The sequence below is a fragment of the Babylonia areolata genome, chromosome 26, assembly GCF_041734735.1.
Source record: "Babylonia areolata isolate BAREFJ2019XMU chromosome 26, ASM4173473v1, whole genome shotgun sequence".
NCBI classification, from domain to species: domain Eukaryota; kingdom Metazoa; phylum Mollusca; class Gastropoda; order Neogastropoda; family Buccinidae; genus Babylonia; species Babylonia areolata.
The window spans coordinates 32157609-32181779 of NC_134901.1; the positions used below are offsets into that span (position 1 = coordinate 32157609).

The window sequence follows — 24171 nt, forward strand, 5'->3', positions numbered from 1 at the left end:
TGGTCGGCGCTTCAATGGTTTGTCTTTGCTGCGGCAGACAGAGTCGTAGTGGTGGTCTCTGTTGCACAGTTGACATCGGTGGCCGTACGCCGGGCAGTTAGTTTTGCGGATCCGGGCTGGGGAATGTGCACCATGGCCTGTCTTTCCACAATATATGCAGAGTTCTGTCTTGTTGTCTTTAAGTGCAAGGCGTTTCATCTTCTTGTAGTTGCTACTCATAGCGTCGACCTTGTCTGAGGTGGCGTCAGTCGCGTGAGCGTCTAGCAGGCGGGAGGCTGATCGTTTGCCGGCTTCTTTGGCTTCCACGAACTGGAGGACGTCTTCCAAGCTCATATCCTGGTTCTCGTGGCTGAGAAGGTCAAGTTGAATGTCCGGGTCGGCAATGCCGCGTAGTATGGCGTCGCGTAGTATGGCATCAGTATAGTTGACGTCTCGGCCGCAGGCATCGTGGGGACATTTAATGTTGAAATTACATATCCCAGCTTGGCCGGCGAGGCGGGCCCCAAACGCACGTATGGGTTCATCGCGGTCTTGTCGCATGTTGTGAAGCACGACTCTGGCGACCATAGTGTTCTCTTGACGTACCGCAAGTTTTTTAATGGCAGCAAGGATCTCGTCCACAGTTTTGTTGGCAAGGCTACCTCCCGCTGAACGGGTAAGGTCCTTCCTTAGTGGCTCGTCGCAGCATTCCAAGAGTTGTAGAGCTTTGTCACGGCCGGTCACTTTCGTTGCATCAACATAGTCATTCCATCTAGTCAGGAAGTACTCCCATTCCTCGCTGGTACCAGCGGCGGAGATGACTGGGCGTTTGACTTTGTCAACCTTTGCTGCTGCTGTGGCTCCCTGGGTGTGGGTGGTGGTGTGGGCTGTGATGAGCGCAGCGACAATGGCGGCGTCAAGGTCATGGGTCACGTAGTCACAACCAGGGATCGGGCAGGCGACGGCAGGCATGGTGGTGTGGGTCTTCACTCTCAGCTGACCGTGGTCATCGATAAGAACACTGTCTCTTTGTTCAAATACCTATATTCAAACAATGACCACGGTTCTGCAATCAAAGAAAAGAAAAGAGAACTGAGAAACTGACTAATTGATGTGCACATATTGTCCAGTTAAACGAAATAATCATTATAATGATGCCATGCATTGAAAGGAAAAAGAAGAACCGAGAAACCGACTTATTGATGTGCACGTATTATCCAGTTAAACGTGAAAAACAATCATCCAGTCAAATACGAAAGAATAATCATAAGGATGCCATGTATCGAAAGGAGCTTAATATCCTATACAACTAATACTACGATTAAATCACGGAATAGAACTCACAGATAAATAAAGATGAATGATCGTTTAGAACTACCATATTGACGTTACGTAGCATCCAGTTTCAAGGAGTAGCTTCCCTTGGCTAAACTGTCTATTTACAAAAAGAAACAAAAATGAACCATAATCCGTTAATGATACGGTTAGTAAAAAAAAAAAAAAAATGTGGAACTGTTTAGTTACACTGTTCGTCATGTTAAGTTTGAAGTTGTGCCCTCGAGTCTTATCAAATTTAGCCAAGGTGAACAGACGTTCCCTCAGACCAGTCGGCCACCAGCGACATCAAACGTAGCCCCAGTGCTCTCACCCGGAAGAAAAACTGACTGGAAACAACCGTTCTTCAGAATAATACACCACCACATGTCAAGAACTCTGGACATGCTCCTCTGGAAATGCATCCCCCAATCTGCCCAAGCAGTTGACTAAAAGTGACGTCAACTCAAGATGACGTCATCAGAGTGACGTTCAACTTCACCGGGACGAACTTCGAGGTGAGCACCGCCACTTTCCAGCAGCTGAAAGCTGAGTGACAAAAGCAAGATGCTCATCGAGGAAGCCCAGAAAACCAGGCAAGTATTCAACTTGACATTCACATAAGAATTTTTTTCTTCCACAATGAAGTAATTAATAAGAATTGTACAATCTCAGCCAGTGAAAATCAGCTGTACATACAAAACAACACAGGCTCCACTAGTGGCCTGAAGCCAAATTCAACCAAAACTCCGGAATGTTAAAAAGAAATACCAAATGATGCATCCGTCACACTATACCCCCCCCCCCCCCCCCCGCCCCCCCCTCCTCCCTCACGGAAAAAGACAATGACCAAATTGTCGTTGAGAGGGTATTCGTGGAACCACTTGATCGACTGAAGATCTCGAGAGCAGATCCGCCAAGATGTTGGACGTGCCAGAAATGGGATAGATCTCAAAAGAAAATTCTTGTAGCGACAATGCCCAACGAAGAATTCTAGCGTTCTTGAAACTGGATGTTCGAAGATATGTCAGTGGTCGATGGTCAGTCTACAAGACGAACTGCACTCCCCACAGAAACCTTACAAACATCTGGATACTAATACAATATTATAACCCAAAGTGAACAAGACAACCAGTCCTGTTTTCAAACCTGTAGGAACACAACTTTCTCTGCTCCCCCCAAAATTGTGAAGAATGTTTTCACACAAACTACAATCCAAGAAATGTTATCATAAAGAAATAGCAAAGTTATTTTTCATCACCACAATTTTCAAACTTCCTCACTATATGAACGTAAAACAACACAACCACAAACAATCCAATGACCACTGGATAGTGAGAAATAATCCCTATACAATTCTAAACTTTCATACTGGAAACACATAGAAGAAAGAATAGTCAACTTCAAGAAAAATATTACAAAGTTTTGTTAACTCCCCCTGACAAGAATGACATGTCGTACACACAAAAACAAGGTATTATTATCCTACTGCACAAAGGAAAAGACTTGGCACGTGATAAGCTAAATAACTGGCGCCCTATTACCCGCGCAAACACTGATTATAAAATAATGGCAAAAAACATTAGCAAGAAGATTAAGCTGTGTAGTGGATAAAATGATTAACTAAGATCAAGTGGGATATCTTAAAGGTAGAGAAGCATATCTACAGTTATATGAACAATTGATGACGTCATAGAATATTTGAAAGAAACAAACAAAACTGGCTATCTCTTAGCTTTAGATTATCAAAAGGCATTCAATACCATTTCTAAAAGATTTATGCTAGAAATATTAAATGTATTTGGGTTTGGTAAACAGTTTATACAGTGGGTTACAGTTATATTTAAAGATACATTTAGCAGTATCAACCATGGGGGTGGTGGATATCAGCACCTTTTATATTAAAATGTGGAATCAGACAGGGTTGTCCCTTCTCACCCTTAGCTTTTACCTTGGGAGTAGAATTGTTAGCAATAAAAATTAGGACTAGCAACATCACCGGGGTTACACTTCCTACACAAAACAATGAACACAAAACACTAAAAATAAAACAACTATCCGACGACACGACACTTTTTTTTAAACAATTGTGATGATATGAACTAGGCAGTGGACATAATCAACGATTTTTCATGTTTTTCTGGTCTGCATTTAAATGCTCATAAAACAAAAACTATGAAGATAGGACATATAGAACACGAGAAAGTAATCTGCCTTTTGAGTTGACAGACAAAATAAAAATATTTGGAAAACACTTTAACAACTCCAGTCCGGCATCAAGCATAGAAGACAACTGGCTAGGTAGAATATCTACGATGAATAAATTAATAGGTACATGGAGCAAACGAGACTTGAGCATCCATGGGAAAATCATTATCATTAAAACATTTCTGCTGAGCCAATTTATATACATAATGCAAGCAATAGGACTACAAGACCGTGTACTTTCTTAAATAAATAGAACATTGTATATATTTGTTTGGCAACGCAGGAGGTCTAACAGAAAGGCCTTTGAGAAAATTAAGAGGATAATAATGGGATCAGAAGTTTCCCAGGGTGGGGTGAATATGATAAATGTTCACAAAGTCCAGGAATGTTTTTAGTTACAATGGGCTGGGAAACTTTTTGCAGCAGAAAATGAAAACTGGACATATATTCCACGGTGACACTTTGGAAAACTTGCAAGCAAGCTTGGGGCATTTGACATAAACTGCAGACCCAGCAATTTAAAAGCACTGTCAAAATTCCAAAATATATTTTGGCATAAAGTATCACGAACACACTTAACACACAAATATCTAAAAAAGGAATCAGACATTGACAAGACCAACTTTAGTGTCCAACTGTTACGGAAAAATAACTTAGTCCAATACAAGCGTAACTCTTTATTCTTTCCCTTGTGGAAGACTGCAGGGATAGAAAAAGTAATATATGTCATTAACATACAAGAAAAGGATGAATAACTTGCAAGAAATTATAGAGAAATTGGGGGAAAACCAGCCATCTTTTATTTTCGAATATAATGCTTTATCAAACGCAATTCCTCACCAGTGGAAGCAATGGATGGGTGACATAAAAGAAACTGTCAATTCTGACACAGTTGATGACCTAAACGTGTTCTGTAGAAAGCTAAAACTCATACCCAAAAAATCAAAGAAAGATGAAGTAAAACCATGTGCCTGCCACTTCTGGCTTAGAAAACTTAACATTGAAATTGATCCTTTCTACTGGCTACGGCCCTCATCATCAACTAAAGAAACAAGATTAAAAGAACTACAATGGAAAATATTGCACAACATATACCCAACTAATATTCTATTGCATAAAATGAAAATAATTTGTATTTGTATTTCTTTTTATCACAACAGATTTCTCTGTTTGAAATTCGGGTTGCTCTCTCCCCAGGGAGAGCGCGTCGCTACACTACAGCGCCACCTTTTTTTTTTTTTCCTTTTTTTTTGTTGTATTTTTTCCTGCCTGCAGTTTTATTTGTTTTTCGTATGGAAGTGGATTTTTTACAGAAATTTGCCAGGAACAACCCTTTTGTTGCTGTGGGTTCTTTTACGTGCGCTGCGTGCATGCTGCACACGGGACCTCGGTTTATCGTCTCATTCGAATGACTAGCGTCCAGACCACCACTCGAGGTTTAGTGGAGGGGAAGAAAATATCGGCAGCTGAGCCGTGATTCGAACCAGCGCGCTCAGATTCTCTCGCTTCCTAGGCGGACGCGTTACCTCTAGGAAATGGAAAACAATAAATGTTCAGTCTGCGTAGACGAAGTTGATTACCTAGAACATTTCTTCTACAAATGCCAACCAGTGAAATTATTCTGGAAACATATCGAATTTTATATAGTTGGAGCAGTTGGTGTCAGACTGGAATTGAATGTGAACGAAGTCCTCTTTGGAGTGAAACGATCAGATAAATTTAAATGCAATGATATTATCATTCAAAAGGTCAATCATATAATATTGATAGGGAAAATGTACTTTAGTATCTATATAAAGACAAAGACAGCCATGCCAATATCCTTATCTTTAATCTTTAAACAAGAAATGAAATACAGAAAATAAAAAATACAGCATTAAACAGATTAACATGGAAAGGGAAATTCTGATTACGATTTAAACGACAATATGGGGTGGGGGTTGGGGGGGTCGGAAGAAGGGCAGCAGCTGTCTTTGTAGAAATTTGTGTGGGACAAGTCTATGTGTATGGTTTGGAATATTTAATTTTGAACTCCGATGTCATCATGAAATCAAACACGCGCGCACACACGTACGAACACACATACACATACGCGAGCAAATAAAACCCTGTTCAGAGGTAACCATATATTTAAAATGTTACAACGAAAATGTACATGCTTATGAAATCAGACAGACATGTAGGTATGTATACGTATGTATGTTCGTTCATTTATTTTCCCCTTTATTTAGTTATTTAATTTTTCTTTTTTGCTTTTTTTTCCCAATGAAGTTCATGTGAAACAGCAAAAAAAAAAAAAAAAAAAAAGGAAAAGGGGAAGAAGAAGAAGGGAAAAGAAAAGAAAAGAAAAAGATTCAGCGATCAGAGATGTCTTTGTAATAGTATTGTAATGTGTTATAGTATGAATATACGGCAATCAGAGATGTCTTTGTAATAGTAATGTGATGTGTTATGAAGATACAGCAATGAAAAAAAAAAGAAAAGAAACAAACACAAAAAAACGTTGTTAGTGGACGTAGAAGACAATGGTAACATGGCTGGACCAGAAATGACTGCAGCCCTGCGCTCAGCATAAAGATGAATGACATAAAAAAAACACAAAAAAAAACCCTTCCTCAGGGATTTCCTCGGTGTCACATTGACACGAACAATGTTATAAACTTTCGGTTTTGTGATATTTTTCTTGTATGATAAATGAATAATAAAACAACAACAACAACAAAAACAAAAAACAAAAAAAACACCTCCCCCTGCTTCCCAAAGTTGTAATGCCACAATGTGAAAGTCTAAAAGAGATAACTTTAGATGGCGAAAAAAAGACTTGCTGTAAATCCTCAACTATTGTAAACCTTTACTCAGAAAGTCGATCTAATTCCGAGGCATCAGTCTTCAGGTGTGAACGCGGCATTGAACCGCAAGCAATTCGCAATACTGTAAGCAATTTACAATGCCTTATTCAGCCCTGACAGAGTTGAGTTTAGTTTGAATGAAAGAAAGACCATCTGACTAAATCCTAACATAACATGAAAGAAATAAGTTGTACACCTTGTATTAAAGATTATAACTAAAAAATACATGTAATAATAAATCTGTATCACACACCAGCCGCTGTGGCGAAGTGGTTACCGTCGCGGACCGACGGCTGGGAGGACGCGGGTTCGAATCCCAGCGGAGGTGGGTTTTTCGGCCCGTGGCCGGCTCCTACACAGAGTTGAGTGTGTTGTGGGCTTAAATGGGGAGACTGGGACAACACAGTCGAGTGTCATCCACTTCAAGGATGCGTCTTTGGGTGTGTTGCTCTAATTACCTGACCAACACTGCAAGTGTCTGTATCTCTCGGGCCTGGTTAACACCGGGATATCATTATGACAGGAAGCGTAGAGTACAGCCTTGTCACACTAAAATGGACCTCCATAGCAACATCGTCATCGTCATCCTCCTCCTCCTTCATTATCGTCGATATAAACAAAACAGTCTCAAAGTCTGTGGCCTTTCATGCCTGCTTTCATGGTGACCTCAGTTTCGACGCCCCTCCACTTCTGTGCTTGGGGTGAGTCCTGTCAATGTCTTCAGTGTCGGCAGATTCGTGGGGGGCTGTTGTTTGAGGGACGTGGTGGCGGTCTCCACACTGGGAGGGACGCTCACTCAGTCTGGCTCCGCGACTAAGCCATTATTGTCGTTTAGTAGGGGGCTTAGTAGGTGGTGTCCTAAGTATGTTAAATCAGAACAGGCACCACTGAACACCACCGAAGTGACTCAGCAGGAGTGCAGGGTCTCCTCTGGTGTGTGGCCTCCTGGCGATCTAACATTGATGGTTCCCTGCGGACTGCCAAAGCTGGAACTGTGACGAACGAACCAGGGTGTGACCGTGTATGTATGGTGGAATCTGAATGAGCAGCGTGGGAGTAATGCCACTGAAACGGTGCAGATGATGGGGCAGCAGTAAAAAACAAACAAAAACAAAAACACAACAACAAACAAACAACAACAAAAAAACAAAAAACAAACCCAGAAACAAACTGTATCACTCATATTACTCAGCAAGCAACCTAAGAGTATAAAACAGCAAATAAGTTTCAGCCTTGAAATTATTTTCCAATGGCTTTGACCAGACTAGGAATGATTGAAAATAGTCCAAAAATGAATTAAATCACAAAATTTCGATAATAATAAATGTTAAAGACCAAGAACTAGTACTCTTGTTTCCGAAACCCCACTTAAATCAGGTTAAAGCACCTTGACTTCACAACACACATTTAAACAGAGGAAATAATATATTGGTGACTTTTTACAAATTAAATCAGAAAACCAAACAAGGGAGAGTTAGAAAAAAGAACTCGGGGTCACCAGATGTTACGGACGGCGTTTATGATGTTGTTAGAAAGATAGACCGATACAGAAAGCTGTGTGTGTGTATTTCTGTGCGAGATCTAAGTTGATATCTCCCTTTTTTTCACACAGTCTTACATCCCATCACCACAAACACTCCGTAAACAAAACAATTGACCAGGACACTGGAAACTGAAGAGCAAAGACCAATGACATATATAGAAACCGTTCCACAAGTAACAATCACAAATCCTCAATAAGGTAAATCCAAAATGTTAATTTAGTAATTTACATTAAGGTGATATTTTCGCTCTCTTTCATACAGTCCCACAGTCTTCCCTTTTTTTACGTCCATACACAGTCTTGAAGAAAGAGGAACTCAATTCTTGAAAATATTCTGGATCCCCTTCAGTTAATCTTGGAGCTCATAGTTCCATTCTCGACACGATTTGTCATCGACTCCTGCTTCTAGCCACAGGGTTCATTATAACTCCAGTTTATCATTCATGAATATCTCGTCGACGATTTGTATTTTTTTGGTTGTTGTTCCAAGATTCGTCACACTTCGGCAGTCTCTACTCCGACAGTCTCTGATCCATATTTCACAATAATAAGGTGCCGCAAGCCTACTGTAGTGTCAGGATAACTATGGCCTTCGAGATAGTTCGCTTATAGATGACGGCGTAGTGCAGGCAGAACCCTTTTGGATACTGACCGTTAAGTCTGTGTTGGTGCCGGCTCAGCTCAGTCCTCGTACTGCGTCTCTCTACCAGCTGTGTGGCCCGGTGGTGGTCAGTCGGCGTTACAGGGGAGTTGTAGCCCACGCAGGTACCGAAGAGAGCTGGCGTTGTAGTTGGGGGGTGTTTCTTGGTATTCGTTTGGTTGCCCTTCTTGTTGGAGACGTCTTGCTTCTAGCCAGTCAGCCGTTGATCTGCAAGCGCTCCCTTGCAGACCTGAGTGACCGCCCCTTTGTCCCGAGAAGTCCCGAGTAGTCCCGAGGTGAATGACGTCTGCTACACTGTGTTTCACAACACTCCCCCCATCCTTATTATGAAAGGACTTTTTATGGGGGTGGTAGCAGACGTCTACACGGTCCTCACAAACTGACTGGTGATACGCCCGCAGGCCTAGCCTTCTCACGCGAAAAGCCGGAGGGCATTGGAGGCGCAGGCCTCCAACACCTCTTCGGGAGTCACTGAGAGATGGGTGGCCAAACTTTCGGCCACCGTGTACAGCTGGCTGGGTGCTGACCAACGCTCCCTGGCCATGGGAAACTAAGGGGCATCTGTCTCAAGGAGGAGACAGTCTTTCAGAATGCCCCAAACAGCCACCACCTGATCAGGCCCAAAACGGGCGGCAAGACGGGTGAAACCGAAGTACATGTTGGGGAATCGCCCCATCCACTGATCCCGCATGTATTGATTCCCCGTGAAGCAGTGCAGATATATTTACTGTGTTTGAGGAATCCGCTGCCCCATGAGAGTCCACAGGAGCATGTACACTTCCGTGCCATTGTCTCCTTGCATACCGCGGCAATGCAGGATCAGCACATGGTGCAACTCCACACACCCCAGCAACTCCATCAGCGCCCGGACCTGTCTGTGCCAAGTCTCCATCGGCAGAGGGTGGTCCAGAAGCGTACACCGGGGGGGACCGAATCAACTCCCGCAATGTGGCTGGCACGATGCTCCTAACGGGTGGGAGGTGATTCTCAAAGTACCGGGGATGCAGCCCTATCGCAATCTCCATATCGATTGGGAACGGTCTAACTCCTGTGACGTACGGTATGTACTGGGGTCACAGAAGGAGGTACAAGTTCCCACCAATTGGATCTCCTTGCCAGCCAGCAGGTAGGCACCATCCAAGATAGCAGCCAAGCTAGAACCAGCATGAGGGTGCAAAACTCGGATGGTGCGGTCCAAATGGAAATGTGCGTCGAAGGCTCTTGGTCAGGCGTCGCCTCCACCTTGCAGACAGGCTAAGGGACCAGCGTAGTGAGTACGTCATGATTCCCGTCTGCTTGGAGGTAGCCTAGATGCGAGAAGGAGGGCGGCTTTCCAATGGATCAACGCCGCTGCCGAAGTCAGGGGGAACAGGCTGTAGGTGTCTCGAATCGGCTGTCCAAGATGATGGGACATAGCTGCCATTGCAGCCTGCTGACTCTCTGTGATGCAGCTGTTATCTGCATCCATCAACAGGTCCTGCCAGACCACATACTCTACCAACTCTTTGAGCGTTCCTGGACGCCCCAACATCCAGACCGCTGCCTGCTTCAAAACATCCTCCCTCATAGCCAAATCTTCTGGCAGGGTCGAATTACACGAGGAGGTCACGAACAAGAGGCTGGTTCAGTGGGTCCACTGCAACCGACGGGTAACCTCCAAAGGTGTGGTTTTCAGTCGCCGAAAGCCAGGTGAGTCAGGGTGTGCACGTTCTGGGAGCCACTCAAAGGAAACGCTCGCGAATCCCTTGGTGGAGCAGAGCTCAAAACCTGAGCAGGACTCAAGGGAGTTCAGCCACAGAGGGGCATAACTCAGACGAGCACGGTCAGCCCTGGCCGGGCTCAGATAGCATGGAGCAGGTTCGCCCAAAAGGACTCTGACCTCTGTGGTTGGATTCCAAGATTGGGCAGGGCTGTGTGCCTCTCTGGTTGGTGTCAGTAGCAGTGAACAGCAGCTTTATCTAGGCCCCACAATTCTGAGCTGTATTGCACACCAGGCTGTGCCTGTGCATCAAATAACTTGATAAATAAACCAAAAGAAATATGCTTAGACATATATAACATTTTCATGATACAAATTAAAGAGTTTTTAGCCCAATTTGCAAGATCTTTACAGCACCAACAAAACTCAAACGTGCGGAGAAAAATGTGCCCAAATATTTATAAACATTGACAACTGCCATCAAATTACCATCCTACACCCATCTTTTCCCTGCTGTTCAAATATCCACCCTTACGAAATACTATATTACTTTTATAAATGTTAACTTTCAATTGGAAAGAGTTATTTTGATATCAGAAACATTTTCTGATATCAAAATATCAACATCAGCTAAGAGAAAGCATCAACTGAAAACAAAGCCCCATGTTTTCCATTATTCATTAATTGAATTGTTTACAGAAAAAAAAAAAAAAAGGCTGCAGGCATCCCCCTGTTTAACTCCAGCAGTACAATTAATAAATTCTGTCAGTTCAGCACCACAGCGAACTCTAGTTCGACTTCACAATACATGCTTGTAATAGATCTATAAACTTTACAGCTTATGCCATTCCGCAGTGAAACTGGCCAAAGATTTTTGTTAATTGAGTCGAATGCCTTTTCAGAATCGATAAAAGCGACATACAACTTTCTATTGAATGAGAATTGTTTTTGTACAAATTCAAGCAAAGTAAACATGTGGTCTACTGCAGAGTATCATTTTTTTTAAACCGGCTTGATGGTCACCAGTGATGTCATTTTGCTCTACCCATTCCTGTAATCTTTTGTTGATAACCATTCCATACAATTTACTACTTATGTCATTTAAAGAAATCCCTCTCTAATTATTGGGATTATTGATATCACCTTTCTTATACATGGGCAAAATAATTGATTCGATCCAGTTACGTGGGTACACTCCATTGTCAGTTTATCAAACAGTTTAAGAAAGAAAAGGACTACCTGATCAGATGAGTTTTTAAACAGTTCACTAATAATAACACCAGCGCCAGCTACCATTTTAAAGTTTTCTTGATGCTTATAGTACTTCCTCTTTAGAAATTGGTCTATTCATGAACTGATCAGCGTCATCAACAAGCATGCCATCATGTACAACTCATTTTCCTCATTATCAACATTTAAATGTAACAGCGCCTGAAAGTGTTGAAACCAAACGTCTGAATGAATGTGATGTCTGGGCTGTTTCCTTTTAAAGGAAACATAACTGACATTTTTCCGAAGTTCCCTTTGACAATCAATAGATGCTACCAGTTCAACCAGTAAAGATCTATTAAATCCTTTCTTTTTTCCCTCCTTATTAGATGTTTCTGTTCCAGCCGAACAATTCAATAGGTGTCTCTGTCTTCTACTTTTAATGTCCGACGAGTAATTCGTAACAGATTCCTTACCTTTCTTTTACCAAGAACGCACTTTTGATCGAACATAAACCTTGTTAGTGACACGCACACGTCTTTTAATGCACTCCACACTTTCTTTTATACATTCATTAAACACTATGATCATACACATCAACATCAATTAAATATATTGCATTATCAATTTTTGTGCTAATTTCATCATTGGTAAGGTTATCACGAAACATATGAGAATATTCTTCATTCCATATTATTTTTTCAATCTTTAGGTCTTGTTTTTGTTCATATACATAAAACTCCTTACCTTTTGGGAACACAACTGGTAAATGGACAGAATCTATGCGTTCAGACAGTGAATCTGCACGAATCAAACACAATGGTAAAAAGATCTCATGAAAATATGAAGAAATGTAGAGTGATGGTCTAGAGGTAACGCGTCCGCACACACACACACACACACACACACACACACACACGTACGTCCTTCACGTGCCATGCCTGCCAGTGCCACGCCCACTCACCTCATCCTCACTTTCAGACATCATCAAAGAGGTTAACAGTGACTTTGTTGGCATGCAGTGCAGGGGAGCATGTCTATGTTCCCCCAGGTCCAAGTTCTCCCAGATCTATGTTCCCCACACTGCTGACCATTATTCACCACAATTCAAAAGTGCTCAGGCTGCATTATGTTGTTACATCTGTGCATTATGTCTTTGAAGGCGTTTGACCGCTGCATGACCACTACTGACCACTATCAGAGTTCAGCTTGCATCACTTTGTATGCACTATTGGGACGTTTTAGCAGGATTTCACCATACTGTTGCCCATTACTCACCGTTACTTGCCACCGCTGACCACTACTGACCAGTACGTAAAAATCTCCAGACTGCCTTGTTTTGTCACATTTGCATTTTGCAAACTGACCACTGCTGACCACTGAGCACCACTGACCATTGCTGACCACCGCTGATTACTGACAACCACTACCCAGTGACCACTACTGACCACCACTGACCACTGATTACTACTGCCCACTGCCTACTACTGGCCAGTACTGACTGCTGCCCACCACTGACCGCTGACTACTGCTGATCACTTACCACCGCTACCCACTGACCATAACTGACCACTGCTGGCCACCATATACTGACCACTGACCATTACTGACCACTAACCACTGCTGACCACCACTGACCACTGCTGAACAACACTGACCACTACTGACAGCTGACCACCACTGACCACAAGCACTGCTGATCACTTACAACCACTAACCAACCAGAACAGACCCCTGACCACTGTATACTGACTACTGATTACTGCTGACCGCTGACCACTGTTGACCACTACTGACAACTGACGATCGCTGCCTAGCACTGACCACTGTCTTCTGCTAACCACTGACACCACTGACCACTACTAACCACCGCTGACCACTACTGACCGTTGACTACCACTGACTACTGCTGACCACAATCATAAAGCACCATTGACCACCACTTACCACTGCTGAGAACCACTGACCACTACTGACCACTTACCACCATTAACCACTGACAACTACTGACCACTGCTGACCACCACTGACCACTACAGATCAGTGACCACTGTTGACCACCACATATTACTGACTACCGCGAGCACGACTGACAACTAGTGACCACCACTGACCGCCACAGACCACCACTGTCCACCATTGCCTGCTGACCACTATGGACCACTAACTGCTGACCACTGACTACTGCTTGCCACTGCTGACCAGCACATAAAAGTGCATGTTTGATTAAACAAACAAATGTTTGGGGGAACATGGACTTGGGGGAATATAAACCTGGGGGAACATAGACCTAGGGAAACACAGACCTACCAAATACATTATTGTGGAGAAACATAGACCTGGGGGATATAGACCTCTGGGAGAAGAAAGACCCGGGGGAACAGAGACCCAGAAAACATACATTTGGGGGAATAATTATAGACTTGTGAGAGACAAATATTTTCTAGGCACACGCTTGTTTCGAAAGTCATTATACTTTGTGCATTCCATTGTAAAGTAGAACTCATCCCCAATTACAGCCATACTACAAACATTGAGTATCCGTAACTCTCGTTGTGTGCCACTACGCCTCCCTAATTCCATTTCCAACTCATGATTACTAAGCATAATCCATTATAAGCAATCAAAGTACGTCAGAGCGACTGAACGTTTTTAGGTACAAACTTCATGTTCAAACATAATATCAGTCACAACAGGTGTTCCATATCGAAAATATTCATTGCAAATAAGACAATAGTTTTGTCCAAGCAACAGACTGCTTTGAACATGACGTTTCCAGTTTTGAATAAAAGGCCATTGGTAATAAATATTGTGTAAAATATATTTCTCGCAGTTCATATAACCTTCATTCTAAGGTTGTAAATCTTGGCACCCTTCAAATATCGATGTATTTCAGAGAAAAAGATGGTGTGGGGGAGGGGTGCGGGGGGAGGGGTTATAAACTGGCCTAGGCCAAACTATACCCCAGGTACAATGTGGCCCAGGCTAGTTTATACGGGGGCATATTCTGGCTAAGGCCAGTTTATTCGGGGGTATGTTCTGGATTAGGCCAGTATATACGGGGCTAAACTCTCGACAGGTTAAAGTCTGGCCTGTGTGTCTGCACGTGCAATCATGCAACCATTTGACGGGACTGTTACGCTTCACCCAGCAGAGCTCACAGTCGTCACTGTCACGAGTAACAGGCGAATGCATGGTGATGAGATTTTCAGCTTCCTTATCTCCCTCTCATCCAGAGAGGGACAATTTTCACATACTGGCCGGTCATTCCGTTATTTATTTACTTTCTTTCTTTCTTTCAGAGAGAGGGAGAGAGAGAGTAGAGTACGTGACGGACGGCTCATTTCCTGCCCATTGCCGGTAATACGCAATATCGCTGCGCAGTGATTTTGCTCATAACCGGTACTGGGCAAGTCCCGCTCTTGAACACAGCACACACACATACACACACCATGTTGGTTATTTGCTCTCGGATACGTGTTTCTATTTCAGCCAAACAATTTTGGTCGATGCTTACCGGCACTATGTACTGTAACCCCCATGCCAAAAGGGTATTTTTGACTCACTTGTGTAAACAAAGTGAGTCTATGTTTTAACCCGGTGTTCGGTTGTCTGTGTGTGTGTGTCTGTGTCTGTGTGTCCGTGGTAAACTTTAACATTGCCATTTTCTCTGCAAATACTTTGTCAGTTGACACCAAATTAGGCATAAAAATAGGAAAAATTCAGTTCTTTCCAGTCATCTTGTTTAAAACAATATTGCAACCTCTGGGATGGGCAAAAAAAAATAAAAAAAGAAGCCAAATTATATGCAAACTGAATTTACTGTTATATTTATATTTTTTCATTCTCTTAACTTGGCACTTTGATATTCTGACACAACAACAAGAGCAGTCATTTTTATCATTTTTTGTTCAAACAGGAACTTCTTTTGCTAAGCATGGAAGATATATTTATTTTGCATGTCTTTGGTGCAGATAGAAAAGAAGAGAAATTAATCTGTAATTAATGCTAGGGGGCTTAATTTGCTTTAAACTGATCTTTTTCATCTTAAAAATGACATTTTGAAATTATACTCAATACATAAAAAGCTTGTGTATTTTACTCTCAGTGTACAGGGCTTTCACTATGTTCATTCACCCAAGTGGTCTTTTTCGGAAAATACTAAAATCAATACGACGTGTGGACTTTATAGATCTAGTGGCTGAGCCCTGAAGGTGATGGGCAAAAATCAATTGCGTACACATATTTATACATATTCAAATAAACACACACACACCCTACAAATTGACACCCACTACTGTAAGCCCCCTTCAGTCTAAATTTTATGACAAAACAGTCTTCAAGGCTCTAATAAATCATCTTTCACTGTGTCATCAGTGTCAAATTGGTGAAAAGGGGGAAGCAAAGCTGTCAGATCATTACATACTTCCAAATTTGTTAAATTTTGTAAAATTACTCAATTTACTGTCAGCAGCATTGGTTTCCACTGCTGATGAAGCAGTAATAGTGATGTCTTCTTGGACTGGCACATCTGACAGCTGTGACAAAAAAGAAAAGAATATATAATTATAGCTTGAATGTTATGACATTTGTTTTAGTTACACATTTTCAGTCAAACTGCACACAACCCCCAAAATGTGTCAGATATATTCACTGCGTTATGCATGTGCAGAATCTCAAACCAGTGTTGTTTAAATTTGCAACAATAACTATGCCTTCTCTCTCTCTCTCTCTCTCTCTCTCTCTCTCTCTGTGTGTGTGTGTGTGTGTGTGTGTGTGTGTGTGTGTGTGTGTGTAAAACATTAACACTGCCTGTGGAAGTAGCAAGGATCACACTGTCTCAGTATCATTGTTACAGCACTTTCTGTAAATGTGCAAGCATTTCCACTTGAAAGAAGTATGCAATGACAAATGTTGTATAGTGCAAATGCTTTGTAGTGTTTGTTTCAGGGGTACACTAGTCAGTTTTGTACTATGTGTCAGAGATGCATATATCTGTGCTGAATGAAAATCACAGCTAAGAATGTGACCACACACACACACACACATACACACACACACACACACACACACACACACACACACACACACACACACACACACACACACACACATCCAATTGAATGATACAATATTTGTGACTGGAAGTTGAAAAAGACCGGCCAGCTGGTGTACTCTAATTCTCCGTTTTAAAGGTTAAATTGTGCTTTTTGATTCAAACATTAGGGAGATAAGTGTGTGAGAAATGAAGACAGTATAATCATCCCTCTTTGAGAAATCAGACCCAAAACATTCTTAGGCTTGGCTGTTGAATTGAAACAAATATATTTTGAAACATAAAAATGAATATTCGATTCAAAATGTCACATACCGTGCTTGTTTTGAAGACCTTGTTCGTAAAAAGTGAAGGAATATCATCGCCACTGAGGGTGCGGTCCTTGGCTTCAGTTCAGTTCACAAAGTGATTCTGAGATCGCCACGCTCTTTGCAATCGGTTCGTGGCTGGTATTTGTTGGATATCATTTTTCCTTTGAAGTTCGAACAGCACACACAGTACTTCGTTCCTCCCGTTTTCCCCCAGACCCATTGTGAAGCATTTACACAAGTACAATCGACGAACTCGCCACTTTCACTTTTAGAGACGTCCCACGAATTATCTTTCCGGCTTAATCAAGGGCAAATTACTCTTTTTCTCTCTAGAGAACAAGGTCTATACACAAGAAAGCCATATGAGTCTTGATATTATAAAGCTTTTCATTTGAAATTCATGATGATTCTTATTACTCAACGAAATAAGAATGTGAATAATTTCTCCCACCCTAATTCTGTTCCCATCCAGTCTGGAAAGATATGACCTGGAATATAGGGAAGAAGAGGGGAGGACAGAAATCACAGCGATGACTCATCACGTCATGACCTGAAGCGAAGATTGGTTTATTGCGCTTGACGAACGTGAAAATAGGAAACCAAAACATCAAGGATGACGTGTAAAGGTTATCTATCGATTCCTTAAGGAGGGAAGATCGAGAGTTGAAACCAATTGACCAATGTGTCAGGGTTCAAGTGAAAAATGCGACTGTGCCAGAAATATTGATATTTGATTAAGCTGCCATTTATCGGATTTCGTGTGTATTTGGGGTAAATCACAGCCTACATAGACACTGCAATTACGTAATAAGATAGAAACCACCGACTAATCGATTGATTATAAGTTGAAGTATTCAAAAATGGAAATTGATTAGTTGCTCCTCAGTGAATGTATCCTCTGTATGCGTCGGTCATTTCCTGGTTTTGCTTCCTGATGTTTTCCACTAATAAAATATTGTACTTTGAGAAAGTTTGTTTGTTTTTTTTGTTTGTTTTTTTCAATTTTAATTTTTGTTTTTCATAATCAAATTTGCGTTCCGTTAGGAGGGTTGGTGTAACAGTCCTATTCTTCAAACTGTCAAGTGAGACAGGACAGCCTTTGGACTGAAAATAGTTTTAAATGCATCACTCATCCCAGTCAGTGCTTCAGACATCTGGTGATGAATGACACATTATATTCTCTCTCTCTCTCTCTCTCTCTCTCTCTCTCTCTCTCTCTCTCTCTCTCTCTCTCTCTCTATATATATATATATATATATATATATATATATATATATATATCTTGGGCTCCGTCGATTCGATTTTCATCAATTTTGTTTACCTGAGCGACTTTTCAGTTCTGGAATGTGCTTTGTTGGTGCATCAAGCCTGTCGCACATACACAACTTGGAGGTGTTTTGGGCTGTCTTCTGTCAGTTTTCACTGCATTCATGTCCAAGCATGCAAAATTTAAGACCGCCATGCATCAGCGAGTTTTTACGCTACAAGGAAGAACGGATGGTGTAGTGACAGGTGTGCTCCTCTTTCTCCTGTCCAATGACAGCTTGTTTCATCAGTGTGGCGACGTCGAGCTGAACCATGGAGCTTCAAAGCAGGACACTTCCAGACATATACGGTTAGTGGGTGTAGGGCAGACAGCAGGTGATAAACCGACTGAGGAACCTACATTGAAAGACGTTATGGCGTTGTTGATGGTGTCAGAGGTTCGATTACTTGAAAAAATTATATGGCCGATGTGAAAGAGTCCCATGTTGATGATCTGAAGGAAGAAAACGAACATTTGAAAGAAGAAAACAGTTATCTGAAAAGAAAAGCAGAAAATTTAGAGAAAAAGGCAGATGATTTAGAAGGTCGGTCAAAGCGGAACAATCTGATCATTTAGGAATACCGAGAGCTGAAAACGAAACTTGGCAGGACTGTGAAGAACTGGTTGGTGACATGATTACAGACAAGCTAGAAATGTCAGAGACAATCCAGTTCGACAGAGTCCATCGTTTAAATGCAAACCCTAAGTCCCCCGTTTTAGCTCGATGTACCTTTTTATAAAGACAACTCGGTGTACCTATTTAAAGACAAACACTTTGTACCTTTTTTAAAAGACTACCTCAAAGAAAAACGTAAATTGAAAGGTACAAACATTTTTGTTGGCGAAGATTTCTCTTCAAAAGTGAGAGAAATTAGAAAGAAATGACTCCTCATCTAAAGTCAACAAGAAACCAGGGCAAGAAAGTCACCATGGTGTATGATCGAAGGGAAGAAGTATTTTCTGGATTCTGCTGACCAGCTGAAAGAGACCACCTTGGATTAACCAGTTCACTGCCATCTGACACCGGCCGGCCCTGCGAACTCTCTTCGTCAGCCTTTTTCATAACCCCAGATCTTTTTTTTTTTTTTTTTTTTTTTACAACAGTGAACAACTTAATAGGTTTGACACCTGTTATAAACGATCCACGTGCATTCTGTGTCAGGCAAGAAACAGGCAACAGGTCAACCATGTCAAGTGTGTCAGATGGCAGCTTGCGTGTCGGGGACTTTGTCCAACCATCTGATTTAGAGGAATCTGCGGAGACAGCTTAGGTGGAAGCAGTTGAGCTGTTTGGCGTGTCTGCTGTAGACAGACTAGGTCTCGCTGGCGTAAATGAGGGTGGTGAAGACTACTGCACGGTAGACCTTCAGCTTGGTGATAGCGCCGAGTCCTCTCCGCTGCCGGACGTTCTCACGACAAAGGCGGCGCTGGCTTTGGCGATCCTGTTGTTGAACTCATCCTCTATGTTCACTGCGCGAGAGGGAGGTGAAGTTGTCGAATACTTGGAGTTTCTGCCTCTTCACTGTGATGCACGGCTCCTGGTATGACTTTCCTGGGGCAGGCTGGTACATAACTTGTCTTTTTTGGTGCTGATGGTGAGACTGAAGTTGTCGCAGGCTTGTGAGAAGCAGTCCATTTTACACCACATCTTCTGCTCTGTGCTGGCGTTGAGTGCGAAGTCATCAGCAAACAAGAAGTCTCTGATGACAGTCTCTTTCACCTATGTAACAGCGTGCAGGCGCCTGAGATTGAACAATCTCCCGTTAGTCCTGTTCCTGACGTGGATTCCTTCTTCGCAGTCACGGAAGGCACCTGTCAGCCCGGCAGAGAATACCATACTGAACAGAGTCGGGGCGAGAACGCAGCCTTGTTTGACGCCGTTTGTCAGTGGGAAGGCCTCTGACTCGTCTCCGTAATCCTCAACTTTCACCATCATGCCGTCGTGGAACTGCCGGACGATTGTGATGAACTTGCTGGGGCAGCCAAACTTCTGCACGATCTTCCACAAGCCTTTTCTGCTGACCGTATCGAAAGCCTTGGTCAAGTAGACAAAGGTCATGAAGATGTCGCACTGTTGCTCCTGGCATTTTTCCTGAGTTGGCGTGCAGCAAAAATTGTATCCACAGTCCCACGTTCAGCACGGAAGCCGCACTGGCTTTCTGGGAAGAGACCTTGCTCAAGACCTTGGGGAAGGGGGTTGAGCAGGACACGGGCCAGAATCTACCCAGCACTGGACAAGACGGAGATGCCTCGGTGGTTGTCGCAAGTCTGGCGGTTGCCTTTTCTCTTGTAGATGTGGACTATGCTGGCATCTTTCAGCTGTTGTGGGATCTGTCCCTCGTTCCACATGGACTGGAAGAGTTCAGTCAGCTTTTCCATCATGGCAGGGCCTCCTGCTTTGTATACCTCAGCAGGGATGGCATCGGATCCTGGCACTTTGCCACAGGACAGTTGCTTCACTGCTTACCTAACTTCATCTTCTGTGGGGAGGGTGTCGAGGTCCTCGTTGATCTCTACCTGGGGCAGGCGAGTAATGGCCTCGTTCTTGTTGTTGGCAGGACGGTTGAGGACGTTGTTGAAGTGCTCAGCCCACCGCTCCAGAATCTGCTTCTTCTCTGTCAGCAGCTGCGTCCCATCTGCGTTGAAGAGGGGAGGGGGAGATGCGCGGGGGGGGGGGGGGGGGGGGGGAGGAGCCAGAGGACTCAGGGCTTAGCCTTAAGCGCACTGTTGAAGCGTTTTATGTCGTGGCTGTCTGCGTAGCCCTGGATTTCATCCGCCTTCTTGCTGAACCAGTTGCCCTGCATCTCTGCACCTTTCTTTTTGCGTTAGCAAGGGCATCTTCCTTGGCTTGTGAAGTGGGGTCGTTATGATGCGCTCTGAACAGTTGATTTTCTCTGGTAACAGTGCCTTTATTTCTTCATTGTTCTCATCGAACCAGTCTTGGTTTCTTCGGGTTGCTGGTCCGAAATGTTCGAGGACAGTTGTTGTGGACAGCGTCTCTGAAGCCATCCACTGTTCCTAAACGCTGGTCCCGTCTTCCCGCAAGGCCCGAGCAGCATCAACTGCCACGACAGCACCCACTCACTTGTGTCCCACATGTTGGCGAGCCTTCAGCGCCCGGACTGGCCTCATCAGTCACGTCTGGACCCACGAGCACAGATCTACCGTCTGATTTTTGAAGCCATGGTCATCTTCGAATCCGAAGGACGAACATCTATCATAAAGACAATGCATATGTGTGAATGGATACACAACATTATGAAGAAGTCAAAAATGTCTTCAAAGTAAGGTTACTGATACATTTTTTATTTCTGGTTAACAACACAAATAATGGCAGTCCTTTTTATCATTTTTATTTCGAATAGAAACTTATGCTTAGTATGGAAGTTGCAATACACCCACAGAGGCATCAATTGTCTGCCAAGAAATGGGGCGTCAATCTGAAACTTATTTTTTAACGGGTGTCATTCATTTAAAACATTAAAAAAATTTAAAATGTCTCATAGAAAGTCTGTTGTCTTTTACACTCAGTGTTAAGGTCTTACACAATTTACATCCTCCCAAGTGGTCTAAGTAGGCAAATACTGTAGCGTAGTCATGGATATTAATTATGAGCACGCGCCGTATCGCACTGATAGTTTTCGAGCACAAATTACTAAAAGGAAGTGAAAGAGGCCGCTAGATTTTATTCAAAGACTGATTTGTGCAAAGGCCTTATAATTACGGTATAATGTCGGCAAACGACACCGAAATCAGCAGATGAAGATGGGACAGAAATGACAGATGGGATGTCAGTGACAGATAGGATGTCAGCGACAGAAGTGACAGGGATGGGATGTCAGTAACAGAGATGGGATGTCAGTCAGTGACAGACTGGATGGCAGTGACAGATGGGATGTCAGTGACAGAGATGGGAAGTCAGTGACAGAAATGGGATGTCAGTGACAGACTGGATGTCAGCAACAGATGGGATGTCAGTGACAGAAGTGATAGAGATGGGATATCAGTGAAAGAGATGGGATGTCAGTGAACGACTGGATGTCAGTGACAGACTGGATGTCAGTGACAGAGATGGGATGTCAGTCAGTGAACAATTGGATTTCAGTGAACGACCAGATGTCAGTGACCGATGGGATGTCAGTGACAGAGATGGGATGTCAGTCAGTGACAGACTGGATGTCAGTGACAGATGGGATGTCAGTGACAGAAGTTACGGAGATGGGATGTCAGTGACAGAGATGGGATGTCAGTCAGTGACAGACTGGATGTCAGTGACAGACTGGATGTCAGTAACAGAGACGGTATGTCAGTGAAAGAAGTGACAAAGGGATGTCAGTGACAGATGGGCTGTTACTGAGAGAAATGGTATATGTCAGTGACAGAGATGGATGCCAGTGACAGATGGATGCCAGTGACAGGTATATGATGTCAGTGACAGAGATGGTATGTCAGTAACAGAGATGGTATGTCAGTGACAGAGATGGATGCCAATGACAGGTGGATGCCAATGACAGGGATATGATGTCATTGACATAGATGGGATGTCAGTGACAGAAGGGATCTGACAGAAGGGATGTCAGTGACAGATGGGCTGTCACTGGATGTCAGTGACAGATGGGATATCAGTGACACAGATGGGATGTCAGTGACAGATGGGCTGTCACTGGATGTCAGTGACAGAAGGGATGCCAGTGACACAGATGGGATGCTAGTTGACACAGATGGATGTTAGTGATAGGTGGATGTCAGTGACAACAGTGACAGATGGGGTGTCAGTTTCATTGTATTGTATTGTGTAGTATTGTATTGTATTGTATTGTATTGTATTACTTTTGTCACAACCGATTTCTCATTCCGAAATTCTTACTGCTGTCCCCGGGGAGAGTGCGTAACTACAGTTGGAGCACCGCCCTTTTTTGTACTTTTTTCTGCCTGCAAGTGTATTTGTTTTCCTATCAATGTGGATTTTTCTATAGAATTTTGCTAGTGATAACCCTGTTGTTGCCTTGGATTCTTTTACATACGCTACGTGCATGCTGCACACGGGACCTCGGTTTATCGTATTATCCGAATGACTAGTTTCCAGACCACAACTCAAAGCCTAATGGAAAGGAAGAAAATACTGGCGAGTATGAGATTCGAGCCAGTGCGCTCAGATTCTCTTGCTTCAGAGGCGGACGCGTTACTTCTAGGACATATGGGCTGACAGTAACAGAAGTGACAGATGGGCTGTCAGTGACAGAGATGGGATGTCAGTGTTAGAGATGACAGATGGGACATTAATGACAGAAATTACACAGATGGAATGTCAGATGCAATGTCAGTGACAGAGATGTGATGTCAGTGACAGAAATGGGGGATTAGCGGGGACAGAGGTAGGATGTCAGTGACAGAGAAGAGATATGAGAGGACTCCATTGTACTTTCTCTTGCTTTCAGAATGAGATTGATCTGATGTCGGACGAAGGAGTGCGTATTGAGCCCTTTCAACGCAGTCACGTGGAACTGCTCCTGGCTGACCAGAAAGTGCGCAGCAGGTAAAGTTCATAGTCTTCTTGTTCATTGAGGGAGGGCAAGGGGGGGGGGGGGCGAGAGAGAGAGAGAGAGAACAATATGCGAAGTAATGAATGAATGGTTCTTGCGTTGACAAAGCCCCTAAATGAAGGGGTGTGTGACGGTCTGTTACGAACAGAGTATCGCTCTTACTTTAAATGCACGATACAAAAATATATACAAAAAACACGTTTTTATTTGCCGAAGATATCAACTTATTAAAATACAAGAGACAAGACAATTGATATGATTTTCTAGGATAAACTGTTGTCCTCAACTCTGATCCATGCTATACTAGGTCAAACTGTACTTGAAAATTCCACAGAGCAGCATATTAAGTTTTGATCTCTAATAAAGTATTTAGAAAATTTCACAGTGAATCCTTTCGATTCAGGACTGTTGTTGTTGTTTTCATTTTTAAGTGCCTGACATATTCATTCTATGTCAAAGGGCCTTCCAATAAAAAACACTGTTTTCATATGGC

The 24171-nt window shown here is 42.9% G+C and overlaps 1 protein-coding gene across 2 annotated transcripts in view; it reads left to right on the forward strand.

Annotated features, from left to right (window-relative positions):
* Nucleotides 1-24171, forward strand: part of LOC143300515 (laminin subunit alpha-2-like) — a 95045-nt gene that overhangs the window by 11520 nt on the left and 59354 nt on the right. For both annotated transcript variants that reach the window (XM_076614248.1, XM_076614249.1), the window contains exon 2: nucleotides 23574-23671. In XM_076614248.1, coding sequence (XP_076470363.1) covers nucleotides 23574-23671 — 98 coding nt within the window. The remainder of the gene's footprint in view (nucleotides 1-23573; nucleotides 23672-24171) is intronic.